This window comes from Ursus arctos, unplaced genomic scaffold (assembly GCF_023065955.2).
Source record: "Ursus arctos isolate Adak ecotype North America unplaced genomic scaffold, UrsArc2.0 scaffold_1, whole genome shotgun sequence".
In the NCBI taxonomy this organism is placed as follows: Eukaryota; Metazoa; Chordata; class Mammalia; order Carnivora; family Ursidae; genus Ursus; species Ursus arctos.
Window position 1 is genome coordinate 52,443,726 of NW_026622763.1, and position 18,791 is coordinate 52,462,516.

The 18,791-nt window shown below is 39.2% G+C and overlaps 1 protein-coding gene across 4 annotated transcripts in view; it reads left to right on the top strand.

Moving 5' to 3' along the window:
* The window catches only part of MAP3K20 (mitogen-activated protein kinase kinase kinase 20), a 169,089-nt gene that overhangs the window by 68,184 nt on the left and 82,114 nt on the right, over positions 1 to 18,791 (top strand). For all 4 annotated transcript variants that reach the window (XM_026492542.4, XM_048214164.2, XM_026492541.4 and 1 more), the window contains exon 3: positions 10,191 to 10,278. In XM_026492542.4, coding sequence (XP_026348327.2) covers positions 10,191 to 10,278 — 88 coding nt within the window. The remainder of the gene's footprint in view (positions 1 to 10,190; positions 10,279 to 18,791) is intronic.

The window sequence follows — 18,791 nt, forward strand, 5'->3', positions numbered from 1 at the left end:
CACTCGTTGTTTGAATATGCTGACAGAACCCAGAAGTAGTGAGATCATGAATTTAGTTGAAGAATCCAGGTATTCAAGATGCTGTTTAAGTGGCATCTACAAGATATTAAAGGACTTTTCAGACTATTTTAAAATTAAATTTGCCTGAATTCTTCTAAATGATTTTGCAGATTTCCATAATAAATGTGGCAAACATTTCTCTTATGGGATGTAAATAATCAGACTCCGTCGCACTGTAGAGTAACATTATAAAGCACTTAGCTAATCAGATTGTGAGAGTCGCTCCAAATTCCTAACCATGTAATTTTTGCATAGAGAGAGGGTACTTCATGCTGTGCAATTAACTGGTTTTATTAGCTATAAATTTGGTTGTTGCTAGCTGGCCTGACGGGCTGGTGCCTGTGGAGAATTGGATCTTGGTTTTTGACTTGATACTGCGCAGTCGAGTGTCAGGAAGGCATGGGAATTTGTAGGGGGGGGCAGCAGCTGAGGCCCTAAGAGGGAGTCGATGAGGAGTTGTTTCTCACACTTGTGTAACTAACTAAAGAGAGCTTTGGAATTTTCTAGGCCTGTTGTGATTTCTGGATGTTCTATAAACCGACATGCCATTCCATATTCAAAAAAGGTTTATAAAGTAAAATGGGATGGTTTAGTGATTATAAGCAGGGACATCAAACTACCTGTGTGGAAAATCTGGCTTTGCCATTTATTATGCCCTTGGGCAAGTTTTAAATTCTCTCTGTGCCTAGATCTCTTTGCCTGAGTAAGGGCTATAGTAGCAGGCCCTGGCTCATGGTGTGCTGTGAGAGTTTGAAGGTTCAGTCTACGTGACGCGCTTGGCCTGGCTCAAAGTAGGCATCAGTAAATGGTAGCTGTCATTGTGGAGGAGTCTGCAAATTGGAATCTCTTTGAGCTTCTAATAAAAAATGGTTAGATGAAAGATCTCATATTTTTATTGGACTTTTTTTTTTTTTTTTTTGAGCCAGGGAGGAAATATGTAAAAAGAGGCAGAGGTCGGAGATCTAGACTCAAATTTTGTTAGACTTCAGGTCAGCTCCTGGAAGGTGAACTTAAAGACCCAGTTTTCTTCACTCTTAAACACAATAAAATAGCTAACTTATTTGTGAGGGCCCTATACGACAAGTGTTTTGAAAATGTTAAAGTGCTATAATTAGGGAAAAACATGGAAATATTTTTATCTAAACGTGGAAAGTCACATATAGTAAAATAAACGAGGCTCATTAAAGCGAGCAGATTATGACAGTAGAATCTGCTGCTGGAAGAGACCTGAGTTTGCTCAGATGCTTGACTGAGTCTGAAGGATAAGTTGATTATCAAGAAAGGGGAAAGCTGGCAGAGAACGGAATTAGCGTTGGTTGAACACCTGGCATTTGCTGGGCACTGGGGTAGGATTACTGTCCCCATCTTACAGATGAGGAGACTGAGGCTCAGACTGGTTAAATAACTTCCTCAGAGTCACCACGGTTCTAGGGGGCCGAGCCACCACTCATGCTCAAGCCTGTTGGACTCTAGGGGATGTCCTAACACACCATGGCCAAGAACCTCTGTTCCGTTTATGAAATATTTATTGAGTATCCACTCTGTATAACATACTGTTAATAAGACATCAGGTTTTTTTATAGAGATGGATAGAAATTTAAAGCATGAAGGAATCTGAAAGATAATTCTGTCCAGTAGAGTCATTTTCTAGGAAAAGAACAAGGTCCACAGGTACCAGGCATCTCTAGGGCCATCCATTTTGGAATTAGAATTTGAATTCACTCACCTGTCCAGTATTTGATTAAGTTATATTGCCGTTCAATCTTTTAAAAGCCGAATCCTTCATTAGGTCATACTTCACGGCTTATTCAAGGGCTTTCTTTGGCATGGGAGGGGAGGTCCTACGTAATTTTAGCACCAAGTGATCTCAGCGACCAAGTTACGTGAGTTGTTTTGTGAAAAGCAGGGTACTTTTTTCCCCCCAGGCCATCAAATTAGGTAGGACTGTTTGTAGACAGAAGCACGAAGAAATGTACCACACACAACTTTTGTCACCCAAACTGAATGCAGATTGTTTACAATGTATTTGACTTTTTCATGCCATCACAGTGACATTCTCTTGTGAGCATGAAGAATGTAAAATCTCTTAGCCTTTTTATGCTTTGGAAAGATCTCTTAACTCCCCCGGTCTTCAGTCTTCACTGTTTGTCTCATTCAGTTTTCGCAACCCTCCTCTCCTGCCAGGTTAGCCTGCCCTTAGTTGGGAATGGCCTTAACTAGAGAGCAGCCTGGTCCCTGGAGACGAGCCCAGGCTGCTGTCCGAGTGGCTGCACATGGAGTCGGCTGCAACCCACCAGGAAAACCATTGAGCAATAGGCTTCCCGGCACTAGCGAAGTTTGTAATAAATCCCACATGGCTCCATCTTGGGTGTTCATGATGAGTGAGCAAAATGATTGGCTTATTTTTTCTTCTTAGTATCCCTAGCCATTTTCCTTCCAAAGAAAAGTCTTCATGATGTCAAACATTGTTAGGAATTTGGGCTGTATGATACTATAGAACCAGAAATGAGTTCATTTATCAGTTATTTCCTTGAATATTTAAAGGACAGTATTTAAAGGAGAACCTATGCAACTGTGAGCTTTGCTGCTTGTCACGTGACTCCTGCTGAATGGGTCTGATTAAACCTAGAGTGACTGGGAGAGCATGACCTGTATGACGCTCGGGCGATTGAATATGGGATTGAAAATCATCCAAGCCTACCTTTATAAGCTGTTCTTGTAGCATAGCATTTTTAGGAGCAGAGGGCTGGTTTTCCATCTTGCCATACATACAAGAAAACAAGCTTTTAGTCTAGGAAAATTCTCCTAACCGTGATACTCTTGGGGTAAAAATGCAATGAATTACACAGTATTTTGGGGATGCCTGGGTGGCTCAGCCGGTTAAGTGTCTGACTCTTGATTTCGGCTTCGGTCATGATCTCAGGGTCATGAGATTGAGCCCTGCGTTGGGCTCTGTGATAAGTGTAGAGCCTGCTTGAGATTCTTTCTCTCCCTCTCGCCCTCCCTCTGCTTTCTCTCTCTCTCTCTCTCAATAAATAAAATCTTAAAAAAAAAAATTAAACAGTGTTTTCTTGGTTTTGGCCCTGATGCTTATGAATCTTTGGATTACTGAGCCTGAGCGTTCTGCGCCGGTTACCTTTATAACAGCGCCTGCAGCAGAGGGGAAGTTCTGCCTGTGTCTTGCCTGAAAGAGCTAGCTGTTTTGACCTTATAGATTTGTAAATACTGTTTCAGGACTTTTTAAATCAAGAATTTCCCTTTGTCCCTTACCTTCTGCTGCTAAGTACAATAGTTCTGGGCTCTTTGCTGATAAAGAGAAGCAGCATGCTGTACTGAAAGGACCAGTGGCCATGTCTTTTCGAAGCGTCCCGTTCATAGGAGACCTGGTTGAATTACTGTGGACTTTTAGGACACTGGCCCAAGCTGGCTGCTTTAACAGAACGCTAAAGACAGGTGACTTATAAACAACAAACATTAATTTTCACAGTTGTGGAGGCTGGGAAATCGGAGATCAGGGTATTAGCAGCTTCTGTGTCTGGTAAAAGCCTGCCTCCGGGTGCACAGATGGCCATCTCCCGCTGTGTCCTCACCTGTGGGAGGAGCGAGGGAGCTCTCTGGGGTCTCTCTTGTAAGGGCACAATCCCCTTCTTGAGGGCTCTACCCTTATAACCTAATCATCTCCCAAAGGCCCCCCCTTCAGATACCATGACACTGGGGATTAGATTTCAGCATATGAACTTTGGGGGAATACAAACATTCAGTCTGCAGCAGGGAGCATCTGCATGGGCTTAAGGTAGAGCAGCGGGTATGGAAAGTGTCTGGACTTGACGAAAGGCTGGCTTATCTTCAGAGGTGATTTTGGAAATGGAGTCGGTCTTTGAAAAACGTGGGGGTTAGAGGCACCAATCCCCTTCCGCCCCAAGCACAGTCAGAACTCTGTGTATAACTTTTGACTCCCCCAGAACTTAACTCCTAATAGCCTACTGTTAACTGAGAGCCTTACCGATAATGTAAGCAGTTGATTGACACGTATTTTGCATGTTACATGTATTATCTACCATATTCTTACAATAAAGTAAGCTAGAGAAAAGAAAATGTTATTAAGAAAACCATAAAGGAGAGAAAATACATTCAGAGTGCTGTATTCTATTTATTTAAAAAATCCACCTATAAGTGGACCTGTACAGTTCAAATCTGGTCAGCTGTATATGGTGAAACATATTGGGTAGAAAATTGGAAATGGAAGGTTGAAGACTAAGCAAGGCCCTGCACTGTGAATCTGGAAGAGTACAATGTCAGAGCAAGGGCATGCTTAGAGACTAGCAAGGCAGGAAGTTGTGCTCATGTCATTGCCTTGGACCGCAGAGCCTCAGAGGCAAAGTGCACGTCTTCATTCTGAAAGTTTAAATCAACAATGAGCTCGTGAACATAAATTTCGGATGGGGCTGCTTCTGTGGTTATGTAATTGATGGACTGTCATTCTTGCGAAATACTAGCCTTAGAAACACCCTGATGCGTGTGAAAGAACAGAATGCATCCGAAGCACATCTGCACCCTCTGGCATTTTACTCTTCCCACTCTGCTGTTCAGAGTAAACATTTACTCACGTGGACTCTCTATAGCAGTTATTTAAACACACTAAGTATCATTATCATCCAATACTGTACGTTCACGCTGCAGGGAAGATCGAGTGCTTCCTATAGATGAAGTATTTGACCTTCCTCCCTCGTGCGGTATCCTACTAGACATTTGACAAGATGAGCAGTCTAGGGCAGCAGGCCACAGAAGCAAACGTAAGAAGGGAGAGGAGATCATTTAATAAAAGTACAGATATCGAGTACGCTGAAATCAATCTAGATTTCAGTTTCCAACACCCACCTCTGCGGTCTCATGGCCTCTCAGGACCTGCGGCCTTCTTCAAGAATAACCCAGGTGAACATTAATTTGTTGCAGGCCCAGGTCAGGAGAAACTCACGGCTCAGAAGTTAACTGAGCTAGTTTTTATATGTCTAGGGTAGTTCTGGGAAGGTAAGGAAGGAGTATTACTTCTTCCTGATCCAATCCTAGAGAAAATCAGAATTTCTGTGCAAATAAATATTTTTCATTTTGTATTTTCTGGTCATATATATTGCATGCACGTATTGCTTTTTGTGATTAAAAAATTATATAGGTTTAGGGGCGCCTGGGTGGCTCAGTCAGTTAAATGTCTGGCTTTGGCTCAGGTCACGATCTTCAGGGTCCTGGGACTGAGCCCCATGGGCTCCCTGCTCAGCGGGGAGTCTGCTTCTCCCTCTCCCTCTACTCCTCCCCCCTGCTCGTGTATGCTCTCTCTCTCTCTCAAATAAATAAATAAATCTTTTAAAAAATATATATATAGGTTTATTGTAAAGAATTTTAGAAATACATAAAAATTTAAAATCATTAATGATTCTGGTACCTAGAGATGACCATATTTAATATTTTATTTCAGTTTCTCTTACATATGTAATTTCTACTTTTAAAAAGTGTGGGATCATTTCCTATCTTATTAAACTTTGAGGGAATATACTGATCCTGGGTCATATTGGTATTTTGGAGACAGAGCTGTCTTTGGAGAACGCCTTTGACCTTGAATGCACAGTGTGAAGGACACTGCTTCCTTTGAATGGTTGAATGAGCCGCTTCTTTTTTTTATTATCATACTCCGATGGAGTCAGAGAATCCTAGAATTGGTGAGGACCTCAGAGATCAGGGTCCCTGGAATGCTTTAAGTGTCGCGTGCACCAGAGGGCAAGAAGGAGCAGCTGACATCGTGGACAGTAGACGTGTACCTTGGATTTTATTGTACCTACTGTCTTTGTTGTCAGTATCACATCACAGGCAGAAGGATACAATCCTGCTGTTACGTGGAGGGTAATAGCTGTTGACAACCTGGGAGAAAAGCCTGTTCCTAGGAGAAGATGTAAATAGAGCCGGCCAGCCTAACGATGTGAGTCTTCAGAAACGATTTCTTTCGTTAGTGTTGTCTGTAGATCAGTAGAGTGCTGTCAGTATCTTTAGTTTCTTTTAAAAAGGAAGTGAACTCACTTTCATTAACTATTTATCACAGGCACGCTTGGGTGGCTCAGTCGGTTAAGCATCCAACTCTTGATCTAAGGTCAGGTCTTGATCTCCGGGTCGTGAGTTCAAGCCCCACGTTGGGCTCCATGCTGGGCATGGAGCCTACTTAAAACAAGATACGTATATATTTATCACATAAATACATATAGACTATATCAGTGGAATGTAAAAAATGTAAAACAAGCCTTAAAAACAGAATCTGTAAGGATTTTGTGGCAGCTCTCCAATATTAAATTTAAATTTGGGATTAGGTTGAAAAACTTTTAGTTATAGAATGAGTCATGGAGATGTAATATACAGCATAGTGGCTACAGTTAATAAGACTGTATTATATAGTCGAAAGTTGCTGAGGCAGTAGGTCTTAAAATTCTCGTCACAAGAGAAAAGAACTTGTCACTACGTGTGGTGATGGATGTTAACGACTTAGTTTGGCTTCTACCTTTTGGTTATAGTGCGTAACGCTGCGCAGAGCACTGGCATACACATCTCTGTTTGAGTTCCTAGAATGGCATTTTGCAAACTGAGAAATATATAGATTCTTTATATAGAAATATTGAGTCATCTGTATTTCTAATGTTGATTAAAATTATTATTTCGGTGTATCTTAAGTATACACAACATAAAACTAAGAACGACTTATGTGTTTTTTTTCGAAGATTTTAAGTAATCTCTACACCCAGGATGGGACACAAACTCACAACTCCGAGATCAAGAGTCCCATGCTCTGCCGACTGAGCCAGCCAGGCGCCCCGGCACTCCTTACGCTTATAGCTCTTGTAAAATAAAAGTATAAAGTCAACATAACTAAAGTGAACAATCTTCATCAAATTACATTTACTGAAAATAAATGGCTTTTGTTGATGTTGATAGCGTAAAAGATATTTTGGGGGGGCACAATGGGTCATTATATTTAGTCTTCATCATTAGTTATGTTTCCTTTATAACAGTGAACTTTTTAAACCACTAATCCATTATTCTGATGGGCAGTCTATTTGCTAGAGTATTCCAAAATATAAATCTGGAAAACAACAATGTAAAGAAAAGCTTTTTGTTCCTGTAATAGTTGCACTAACGAACTGTTGGCAAGCGGGTGCCTGTAAAGGCGAATCTAGAGAGCCCGAGCACGTCCGCTTGCTGGCAGATCCGGATTGCTATACGGCACAGGTTTCAGGCACTTGTTAATCCCACAGGTATTTCTGTTGGAGCTCGCTTGAGTCGGTATATCATGATATGACTTGATCTTCCTTTGTTGCAAATACCACTTATTTAGTCTCTCTCTGCTTATTATAAGACCATTTCCATGGAACTAGTACAACACTCCGTAGCGCTATGTTGTTTTTATAATGTTAAATCAAATTCTTAGTTTGTTAAATTAGAACCTAAAGTCTTATTCTGTGAAAATGTCTTTTACTTACAAATTATACCGCAAGAATTTAGTTTTTCCTAACTGTAAAAAAATTTTAAATGAGCATAACAATGGGACACAAGGTAATGGTTGTTATTTTAACATCTGCGTATGTTTACCAGCACTTGAAAGATAAATTCTGTCTCTCCAAGGCATCACGTGGCAGTATCTTAAATGTAAACATGAAAATTAGCTGGAATATTGAAAAGCCCATGTGGTGCTGAATTATAAAATGGTCATCCAAAGATTTAGAATATTCTTTTTTTTGTTTCTTTTTCAAGTAAGTTCTACACCCAACATGGGGCTGGAACTTACAACCCTGAGATCAAGAGTCACATGCTCTATCAACTGAGACAGTGAGGCACCCCTTGATATAAGCATTTTTAATGGTCACAGAATTCAGATACCCCAAAGAATACACCAAAACGTACCAAAGGATAACACTTCCCTATTTTGATAAATACCGGTCCAGACATTAGTGCTTTACTTGCATTTAATTCTTTTAAAGATTTTTTTATTTATTTATTCGACAGAGATAGAGACAGCTAGCGAGAGAGGGAACACAAGCAGGGGGAGTGGGAGAGGAAGAAGCAGGCTCATAGCGGAGGAGCCTGATGTGGGGCTCGATCCCATAACGCCGGGATCACGCCCTGAGCCGAAGGCAGACGCTTAACCACTGTGCCACCCTACTTGCGTTGAATTCTAATACTTTACTCACAAAGAGTTGATCTGCCTTAAAAATAGGGGGGCTTATGTTTTCCAAACTTCACATTAACTGTTTTTTTTTTTTTTTTTAAGATTTTATTGATTTACTAGAGAGCGAGCGAGAGAGAGAGTGTGAGAGAGCACAAGAGGTGTGAGGGGCAGAGTTTGGAAAAGCAGACTCCCCACCGAGTGGGTAGCCCTACTTGGGGCTTAATCCCAGGACCCCCAGGATCATGACCCGAGCTAAAGGCAGATGCTTAACTGACTGAGCCACCCAGGTGTCCTCAAATGAACTCTGTTTTAAGGGCAAAGTTCATTTGTTATTTCTTTCTTTTTTTTTTTTAAAGATTTTATTTATTTATTTATTTGACAGAGAGCCAGACAGCCAGTGAGAGAGGGAACACAAGCAGGGGGAGTGGGAGAGGAAGAAGCAGACTCCCAGCGGAGGAGCCTGATGTGGGGCTTGATCCCAGAACGCCGGGATCACGCCCTGAGCCGAAGGCAGACACTTAACGCCTGAGCCGCCCAGGCGCCCCATTTGTTATTTCTTAATGAGAATAGAATTGCCATCCGGATGAATAACTGTCTTGCTCAATTAATGCATTTTCTTTATACTTAGAAAACTGAACTATGGGAAGAAGGTCATTTGATGAACCCAGAACTTCTGCACACAGTAGGCACTCAGGGAATGTGAGAGAAGTGTTTTGATAGCCCCCTTCAGCGCCTGTATCACTAAAAGAAAAACAGTAACAAAGAAGCCTTGATAAATGTCTCATCCAGTCAGTAATTTTCCTTTCTTTTGATTCCATATTGACCCCATGGCAACCCTTAAACCTGTCTTGAACCTAGTTATACCACCTTAAAAACAAGTTTCACAGTGTTTTTAATGAAATCTCAATTCTTATCCTGTGACAAAAAATTTGTAACAAATAATACTAATTTACATTTTGCAGATTCCCAAAGGGGAGTCCTCTTTCTAACCAAGCCCAGTTCATTTTCCTTAACTGCTTACCGTCTTGATGACTACCCTTTCTGGAATAGGGAATTATAAATCTCCTATTTAGTTACTGCCAATAACATGCTTTTCATTTAAAAATATTAAGTTTTTTTGTACCTAAGTGATTTGGTATCTAATTGTATTTGTAATTCCTGATTTGCCATATTTTATTTCCACGAAAGTAGTAAGTACATGTGATTTAGTTAGAGAATGTCCTTACAGACATTAGAAGTTACACACTGCAGTATCTGTTTTTGCATTTATAAAATCAAGTTTAATATTTTTTTTATGATGTCACTCTGCAACAGAGTTTTCTGGTATTTAATACATTTCAAATGTAAAGTATGGCTTCCCTCCTTCCCAAATCACTCCTGAAGGTCAGGAACCCACCCTTACATCCTTTCCAGGGCCTTGCTGCATACAGTACAAGAGCAAGAATATATGTTGAATGGTTAAATAAGATAAATGGGTGTTACCTGAACCTGTTTCAGTAATAGTTAAGAAATCCTCTGTTCATTTTGTCATGACTGTTCATCCAACCAGGAGTTCAGTGTTAAGTCTCCCACAAGAGACACGATGCAGAAAAAACATGTTCGACTATTAGGAGGAGGGCTTTTCTGTAAACGGATATGGCCTCCAGCCTCGCCTCCCCCCTCCTGCGCTCGCTGTTCTGCGGCCTTGCCACGACGCACCCCTGCGGCTGCCCCTTCCAGCCCATTTCCTTTTTAAATTGCCAGAAAGCTTCCGCTGAAATTCTTCACCTTTAAGAAGGCTGCTAAAGACAGAGTTCTGTCAGCATCCCATACTTGTCGAGCACAGATCCATCTTTGTGGATGTTTGTAAGAGGAGATGGAATGGACACCTATTTTATGAGACTTTTATAAATGTGAAATCTTAGTAACTCTGTATTTGATTTTCGTACAGGCAGAAATACTCAGTGTCCTCAGTCACAGAAACATCATCCAGTTTTATGGAGTAATTCTCGAACCTCCCAACTATGGCATCGTCACAGGTAGGCACGCATTATTTGACTTCTTTCTTTCCCCAATTACCTAGCTTTAGATTCCTTAATATGCTAAAACGCTTAATATTAGGTTCAGTCATGAATTGTGTGCTACTGTCAGATGTCACTTTTGTTGCTATAAAGCATTAATAAAACTGATTATATCAATATAATTAAGAATGGTGTTTCCACTTCTACCCATGTTTAATTGTGCTAATTATATCTGCGTAAATGCTATTTAAATGCACTCGCAGCTGCAATACCAATATTTAAAGGTGCCGTTTAACTAAAATTTCATTTAATTAGCTGAAATGAGTGATGTTTTTTGTAACTCTGTGACCTTTTACAAATTAAGATTTCTTGAGCTGTTCTGTTGTAATTCTTTGCAAGGTATTTTAATCCCATTAGAGCCTTCTTTCTTCAAGGTCTCTGACATGAGAACAGTATTTTTCAGGTTTGGTCATCTGGGTCAGTAATGACCTTGATCTAAATTATCAAACTTGGAGCAGCAGCTTATAACTGATGGGAATACCCTTTCCAAAGAGGAGCACACAGAAAATTTTGCCCTATAAAAACAAAGACACGTATTTTTAATACTTTGTACTCGTATTTGTACAATACAATGAGCGGCTTTGGGTTCACAATGAGTGTAACGTACAATTGTATGATAAATAACTTTGGTCAGGTTCTTTATTTTGACAATTCTTTGATTAAAACAAAACAAACAAGAAAACCTTAAAAGATGAACCCGTCTTCTTCTGCCGTAGTGTTAACAACTTAGATTGTCTTTACAAAGAGTAACAACAAAACATCCTCAATAAAGAGCTTTGGGTTAGGTACTCTTTATAAATGATCTCTTCTAAGGCTTACAGTGACCCCATGAGATAGGTTAAATAATTTCTATAAATAATTTTTAGAAAGAAGAAACTGAAACTCTAACTTAAGCACCCTTCCCAGGGTCATCCAGCTAGTGGTAGAACCACTAGTATAAATTTCTCAGGTTGATTTTATACAAGCTCCTCTTCTTATGTATGGGCAAGGTTCCAGAAGGCTGAGCACACTGGTTCTTACCCTCATAGGAACGTGGTTGCTGTTATTTCCACCTTCGAGCAGCAGGCCGTTTAACAAGCTTTTACTCTGATAAACAGCATTTTTACCTAAGTTCTTACATTCAGCTATGTTTAGATTGACGCCTAAACGGGGTAGTGTGTCAGCTTTCAATTTCGAATCTGTACATTTCCTATTAACCCGAATACCTAAGAATCGGTTATATTGTTAGGGTGTAAACCACGTTTAATCTTTTAAGTCGTATTTCTGATTTAAAGTTAAACCCTGTCTCTGACCCCGTTACCATATTGCTCCCCCTTTCCTAGTCCGTCGTATTTACTTTTTACTAGTTAGGTTTACCTTAAAAATCTGAATCCAGTTTTCTTTTCTTTTTTTTTTTTTTAAGATTTTATTTATTTATTAGCTAGAGCAGGAGTGGGGGAAGGAGCAGAGAGAGAGAGGGAGAAGCAGACTCCCCGCTGAGCAGGGAGCCCGATGTGGGGCTCGATCCCAGAATCCTGGGATCATGACCTGAGCCCAAGGCAGGCACTTAACGGACTGAGCCGCCCAAGCGCCTCTGAATCCGGTTTTCTGATGCTTGTTTGTGGCTTAAGTTATTCTTTTCTTGAAGATGAAAGTGTGGTGCTCCAAAGAGATGAGAAACTGGGCTTCTAGTTTTGTACCCTTGACCTAATTTAATGCTTTTGAGTGGAAGACTTTAGCTTTAATGAACTCAACGGACTATTCGTGAAGTTTTGTAGTTTCTTGAGGTGAGGATGAGAAATAGAAAAGGGCACTTAAGGCATGGTGTGGATTCCTTTTTCCAAGAGTTTACTCTGAGTCCCAGGAGGATATGAAACGCATTCGTTGTTAGCCAGCGTACTCAACCCGGTCTTCTCACCCAAGAGAGGAAGAGAGGATCCAAGGAGTAAGCTTAACTAGCCAGTCCTCGGTTTAATGCACCTCGCTAGCATTCCCTGCTCATATATATACTACCCCAGATCTTTGGTTATAATCGATTAGTTCTTTTTAGATCGATACCTGTTTCCCTGTAGAGCCAGGAATAAGCAACTGTTAACACTAAACATTTCTTTAAAACCACACGAGTTTCACAACTGTGCGGTAATAGTAAATTATGTATTTATAGCCCCTTTATTGACCTGTGAGGTTGATTATTAAAGACACTTTAACCAAGCTTTGGTGTTTTGAAATGTATTAATCTGATAAGATTAGTTTTGCTTCTAGAGATACTAATTTTATTTGTATGTTTACAAGTATCTACCAAAGAAATATCTGAACTCTTCAAACAACCGCCTGTAGCTTGGGCATCAAACTGTTCTGTGCAGGGGCGGAAGCAGTCCATTTGCCCACTGAGCCTAGTTTGGGAGCTCAGATGGGCTGCGGCTGATAGCACTTCTTCTTCCTCTTGAAATGAACACAAATAAGTCTTAATATGGGGAGAAAAGAGAGACAAACAGGCGCAGAGAACTTGATCACCCAGCTTAGCTGGCCCCCCTCGTTTGAACTCTGTCGTCTTCCTCAGTTGTTGGGGCTCTGAGGGGGGAAACTTGAATGGCTTGAATCCATTACACTTGAGTTTGTTAATAGAAAAGGCTGTTGCAGCAAGCAGCTGTTGGCACTCAGACAGAGGACTTGAAAGAATGATTTATCAGAGTGTCGGAATGGAATGTCACTGGTATGGGGATTGGGAGATGTGAGTCTTGTCATGATTCTGCCAAAGCTGCATAGATGGGTCTCTGATGATCTGTGTCTCTATTTTCTCCTACGCCGATGAGGGGACTAGGATAGATGATTTCTGGGTGGGAGTGTGTGTGCGTGTGTGCACCTGTGCATGCATGTGTGCCAAAACGTTTCATTACAGATTTAGAAAACCTGCTTACGGGGGACCCAGGGAAGAGTCCAAGAGGCAGCTGCCACTTATTTCCCTTGGAGGGCAAGTGAGCATCTTCCCCCTAGATCTACAAAGAAATGGAGGGACTAGAACCTCAGACTCCAAAAGCAACAATACAATAATGGGTCAAATTTTCTTTTATCTTTGGAAACCTCTTAATTCTGTACTACTCCCATTCTTTTATCTTTTTTTTTTTTTCCCTTGACAAGTATTTACACAAATACTTAATGGCTGGGAGTGTAATGGTGAGATGACTCCTGGGAAGGAAGGTAGGGTCGTTAGACACTGGGTCAGGTCGTTCTCTTGGAGCCAGTTTGGAGAGGAGCAGTGCACAAAGTATCTGGAGGCAGACTGGGTCCAGACTCCCAGGACTCCAGAGGAAGGTGGTCGAGAGTCTCAGAGGCCTGGGGAATTCCATCTTTGTGCTCTAGGGCTGCTGTCAACCTCTTAAATCTGTTAACTGATTCTACATGACCTCTTATCACTACTCTGAGAGAGGATACTAGTACTGTATGATTCTTCGACCCAAATCCTCATTAAAACTCAACATGGAAAACATTAATTTTTAAGTGCCTGATCTCATTTCCTTGAACTCAATCTTGATTTATTTCAGTCTCAGACACCTCTAATTTGCATGTTTTGATATTGTGTTGGTCTTTTCTTATTAGCCAATTAGAAATAAATGTCACGTCTTGTTATAACAAATTCCAGACTTTTACCTAAATTCATTTGTACTCTTAGTTATAATCCAAACAAAGCTTGCTTGGTAATATTTTACTATAAAGAGATTTTGTGATAATGGTATTTATTTCAACAAGACTGAATATATGTTTACATTTTTCAAAACCAGCTATGGTTGCCATAAAACTAAAAGGAAAATTAACTTAGAAATCAAAAGGAAATGTTTCCTTAATATGGTTCTTAATGACCCTTTTTTAAAAGAATTAAAACAAATACTTTATACCAAAGTCCAATAAACTGTTCTAGGGAGAAGTGAAGTGGTTTGTAAAGCATATAATCATGTGTGTATAAATAAGGTGGGTCCTTAATTTCCAATGAGAAGACCAAAAGGATGAAAGAATTATATGCCCTTTTAAAATGGTTTACCTACCAACATATTTAAGGATCCTGTTTTATAGGAAATAGTATCATAGTACTGCCCTTCCTGCACCCTCACATTCACGAAGCAATTTCATTTCATAATGTATCTTCTATATCCGTGGTTTTTTTCATTATCTGAATCCATTTTTAAATGATTTTAACATGGTTTTCAGAGTACATCTCTAATGGAAAAACACCATGCTGTGTGTCTCCTCCACTCCCAGTCCTTCACTTCGGGCACTTCTGGCCAAGTGTGTGGTAGCTTTCCCGCACCAAGTGATTCTGTGACACATCTGGGTATTCTGCAGTTTAATTCACTTCTGACATGATCTACCTGGAGATAGCGCCAGATACCACAGGTTGGGGTTCAGTCTCACAAGAGTGCCCCCCCCCCCCCCGCAATAGATGCCGGTTTCGAGTTCAGGTTGTCACCTGTACTTCTGACTACTGGCTATAAATAGGATGTTCCCCCTATGCTTTCTTTGGATTTGATCATACTGGAGCAGCTCACAGAACTCCGGAAAACAGCTTACTTACTAGATTACTGATATATTACAAAGGATATTAAAGGATATCAGATGAAGAAATAACATAGGGTGAAGTCCGGAAGGGTCCTGAGCGCAGGGGTTTCTGTCCTTTTGGAGTTTGGGGTGAGCCCTCCCAGCACAAATCTCGAAGCTCTCTGAACCCCATTCTTTTGGATTTGTATATGTTTTATTACATAGGCACGTTGATTAAGCACTGGTGGTTGGTGATTTTCAACCTCCAGCCCTCTCCCCTCCCCAAAGGTGTATGTGTGTGGGGGGGAGATTCTAATCACAGTTGTTGGTTCTCCTGGAGAATAGCTCCCATCCTTAGGGGCTTTCCAAAAGCCACTTCATTAACATAAACTCAGATATGGTTGAAAGGGGCTTGTTATGAATACAAGACACTCCTTTCATCTTGATGGCTTTGGAGCTATTTGAGGAACCAAGGACAAAGACCAAATATTATAACAAAAGGTGCTCCCATTACTCTTATTGCTTAGAAAATTCCACCGGTTTTAGGAGCTTTGTTTCAGAAACAGGAAGAAGACAGACACATATTTCATAATATAAATCACAGTATTACGAAAGCATCTTCACTGTAGCCTTAGATGTTCAAAATACAGTAGGTTTTGGATTTCTCTATGAGGTATCTCTGGATATTCATCTCAAGTTTCAACTACCCAATGGCATAACATTAGGATTGTTGGATAGTTTAGTCCCATAGGGAATATGTGTAACCATAATTGTAATGCTTTTTTAAGTGATCTTTAGAAGACTTGTTTTCATGGACTTCCCACAGTTGCAATTGAGAGTTCATAGGTCCAGAAGTAATTATTCTGTCTGTGTAAGTTTTGTTGCCTCCTCCTTTTTGTTTCTCACTCATATGGGTGACTTGATAAGCCTTTAACATTTGCCTTTGATTAAGATAATCTCCCGCTGATATTTTCCCCCAAATATGTTTTGCTGTACAAAATAAAGTAATTGAGAGAGCACCCTATGAGAGATTTGAGAAGTATCTTAGTGACTCCCTCTTTTCTGAGGAGTAATTTTTTTTGGCGGTGGGGGTGAACGTTATATTTGGCATCTACGGTAACTCTTAAAGGTACTGAGAGAATCTTCTACTAAATGCTATTTTAGTAACCAAAAACTATTTGAATGGTGTATCACCAGTGATATTTTCATTTATAGAAGGCAGCTTACTTGTCTAGATCATGTGGTAGTATAGACTTGTAATGCCTTCATTGTTACATAGGACCAAACTATTTCATAGTAGAACTTAAAGCTCTTCTTTACCATTCCTTTGTTCATCTAAGATTATCATTGTAATTTTATGCTATTTGGTGGCTATTAATAATTTTGATGTACAAATAAAAATTACACAAATACAAAAAACAGTGAATCAAGCAACAGAGACTCTCATCAAACAAATCGAATTTAAAAAAAATAGGACCCCCCATGGAAATTCTGGAGTGGAAAAGGTCAATGATAAATGATAAAAATGAAAAATTCTCTAGAGTGACCTAACAACAGATTTGAGATAGCAAAGAAAAGAAAAATCAGTGAACTTAAAACTGGGCCAATAGAAATTATCCAGTCTGAAAGAGAAAAAATTTGAGTAAGGATGAACAGAAGCACAGAGACCTATGGACAACATCAAGTGTACCAATTAATGTATAGTAGCAGAAAGGGAAGAGGGTAGAAAAATATAAAAATAGAAAATGGAAAAAACAGAAAAGTATTTGAAGAATTAATGGCCAAAAAACCTCCCTGAGTTTGATAAAATGCATTCATCTACATACTGGAGTAGTTCAATGAACCTCTAAGTAGGATAGATGCAAAAGAACCCACACCTACACACATTGTAGTCAAACTGTGTTGTTAAAGACAAATTGAAAATCTTGGAAGTAGTAAATAAAAACAACTTCTCATCTATAAAGGAACAACAATATGATTAGTGACTAACTTCATATCTATAACAATAATGGCCAAAAGCTGTAGACATGTAAAATGCTGAAAGAAAAAAACTATATCCAGCAAAAATTATCTTTAAAAATGAAAATAAAGCAAAGATGTGCTTGGATAAAGGATGAGAGAATTTGTTGCTCTTAGTTCTGCCTTATAAGAAATACTAAAGGCAGTTGATTCTTCAGGCAGAAAGAAAAGGACAGCAGATAGTAATTAAAGGAAAAATAAAGGGTACTGGAAATGATAAATATGTGGGTTAATATAAAATCTCCATGGATATATTTGTTCTTATTTCTTCTCTTAACATCCTTAAAAACATAAGATTGTATAAAGCAATAATTAGAACACTGTTTTGTTTACTTAAAAAATGTAGATGGGGTGCCTGGGTGTCTCAGTTGGTTAAGTGTCTGACTCTTGGCTCAGGTCATGATCTCAGGGTCATGAGATTGGGCCCTGTGTTGGGCTCTGCACTCAACACGAAGTCTGCTTGTCCCTCTCCCTCTGCTCCTCCCCCTCCACTCTCTCAAATAAATAAATTTTTAAAAAATGTAGATATATTTTAGCATAATAGCATAAAAATGAGGGAGGGAATAGAGCTGTATCAGAGAAAAGTTTCTGTATTTTATTAGAATTAAGTTAGTGTTAAGCTGAAGTAGATTGTACTAAATTAAGGGGCATTTTATATTGCCTTTAGCCACTGCTAAGTCCACTCAAGAAATAAGAAAAAAAATAATAAACTGAGGAACTAAAATGATAAATAAAAAATATTAACACAAAGAGCAGTAAAAGAGGAGCAGATGACCAAGAAGGACAGGAGACATGTAAAAAACAATATGGCAAAATCAAATCCAACCATATCAATAATTACATTAAATGTGAATGATCTAAACTTCCCAGTTAAAAGACAGAGATTGTCAGACTGGATAAAAAAGCAAGCTCCAACTATATGCTGTCTACAAGAGACACACTTAAGATTCAGAGACACAGACAGGTTGAAAGTAAGTGGATGGAAAAAGACATACCATGGAAACAGTAACAATGAAAGAATTGGGAGTAACTGTATTAATTTCGGACAAAATGGACTTAAGAGAAAAAAATATTAGAGATGAACATGTCATTTCATAAATCATAAAAGTATCAGTACATTGGGAAGATACAGCAATTGTAAAGGTATACATACCTAACGGCAGGTCCCCAAAGAACATAAAACAAAAACTGACAGAATTTAAAGGATAAGTGGGTAATTCAACAATACTTGATTGTTGTCTACTCTCAGTAATTGATAGGACAGCTGGACAGAAAATCAGTGAGGGTATAGAAGACTTGACAAACAATCAAGTCTACCTAACTCACCAAACATAGAATACACTACTCAACAAAGAAGACATATTCTTTTCAAGTACATATCCAACATTCTTCAGAACATAGCATAAGTTAGGCTATGAAATAAATCTTGATACATCTAAAAAGATCGGAATACTGCAATGTATGTTCTCCTACTACAATAAAATTAAGTTAGGAATCAGCACCAGAAAGAAATCTGCAAAATTCCTCCGAATATTTTGGAAATATACACATTTCTAATATTCTAAATACTTAAGAAATCACAATAGACTTTAAAATATTTTGGACAAAAAGAAAAATGAAAAAATGCAACATAACAAAGTTATAGGAGGCAGGTAAAATAATACTTAGAGGGAAATTTATAACTTTAAACATCTGTGTCAAAAAAAGAATGGTCTGACATTGATCGTCCAAGCTTCAACCTTAAGAAACTACAAAAAAGATCCACATAAACCCAGAGCAACCCAAAAAAGGAAATAATAAAAATGAGAGCAGAACATGATAAAATAGAAAACAGATAAATGATAGAGAAAAATCATTGAAACTAAAAATTTGGTCTTTAAAAATCAATAAAACTGAAAAACCTTTAGCTAGATTGACCAAGAGAAAAAAGAGAAGATACATAT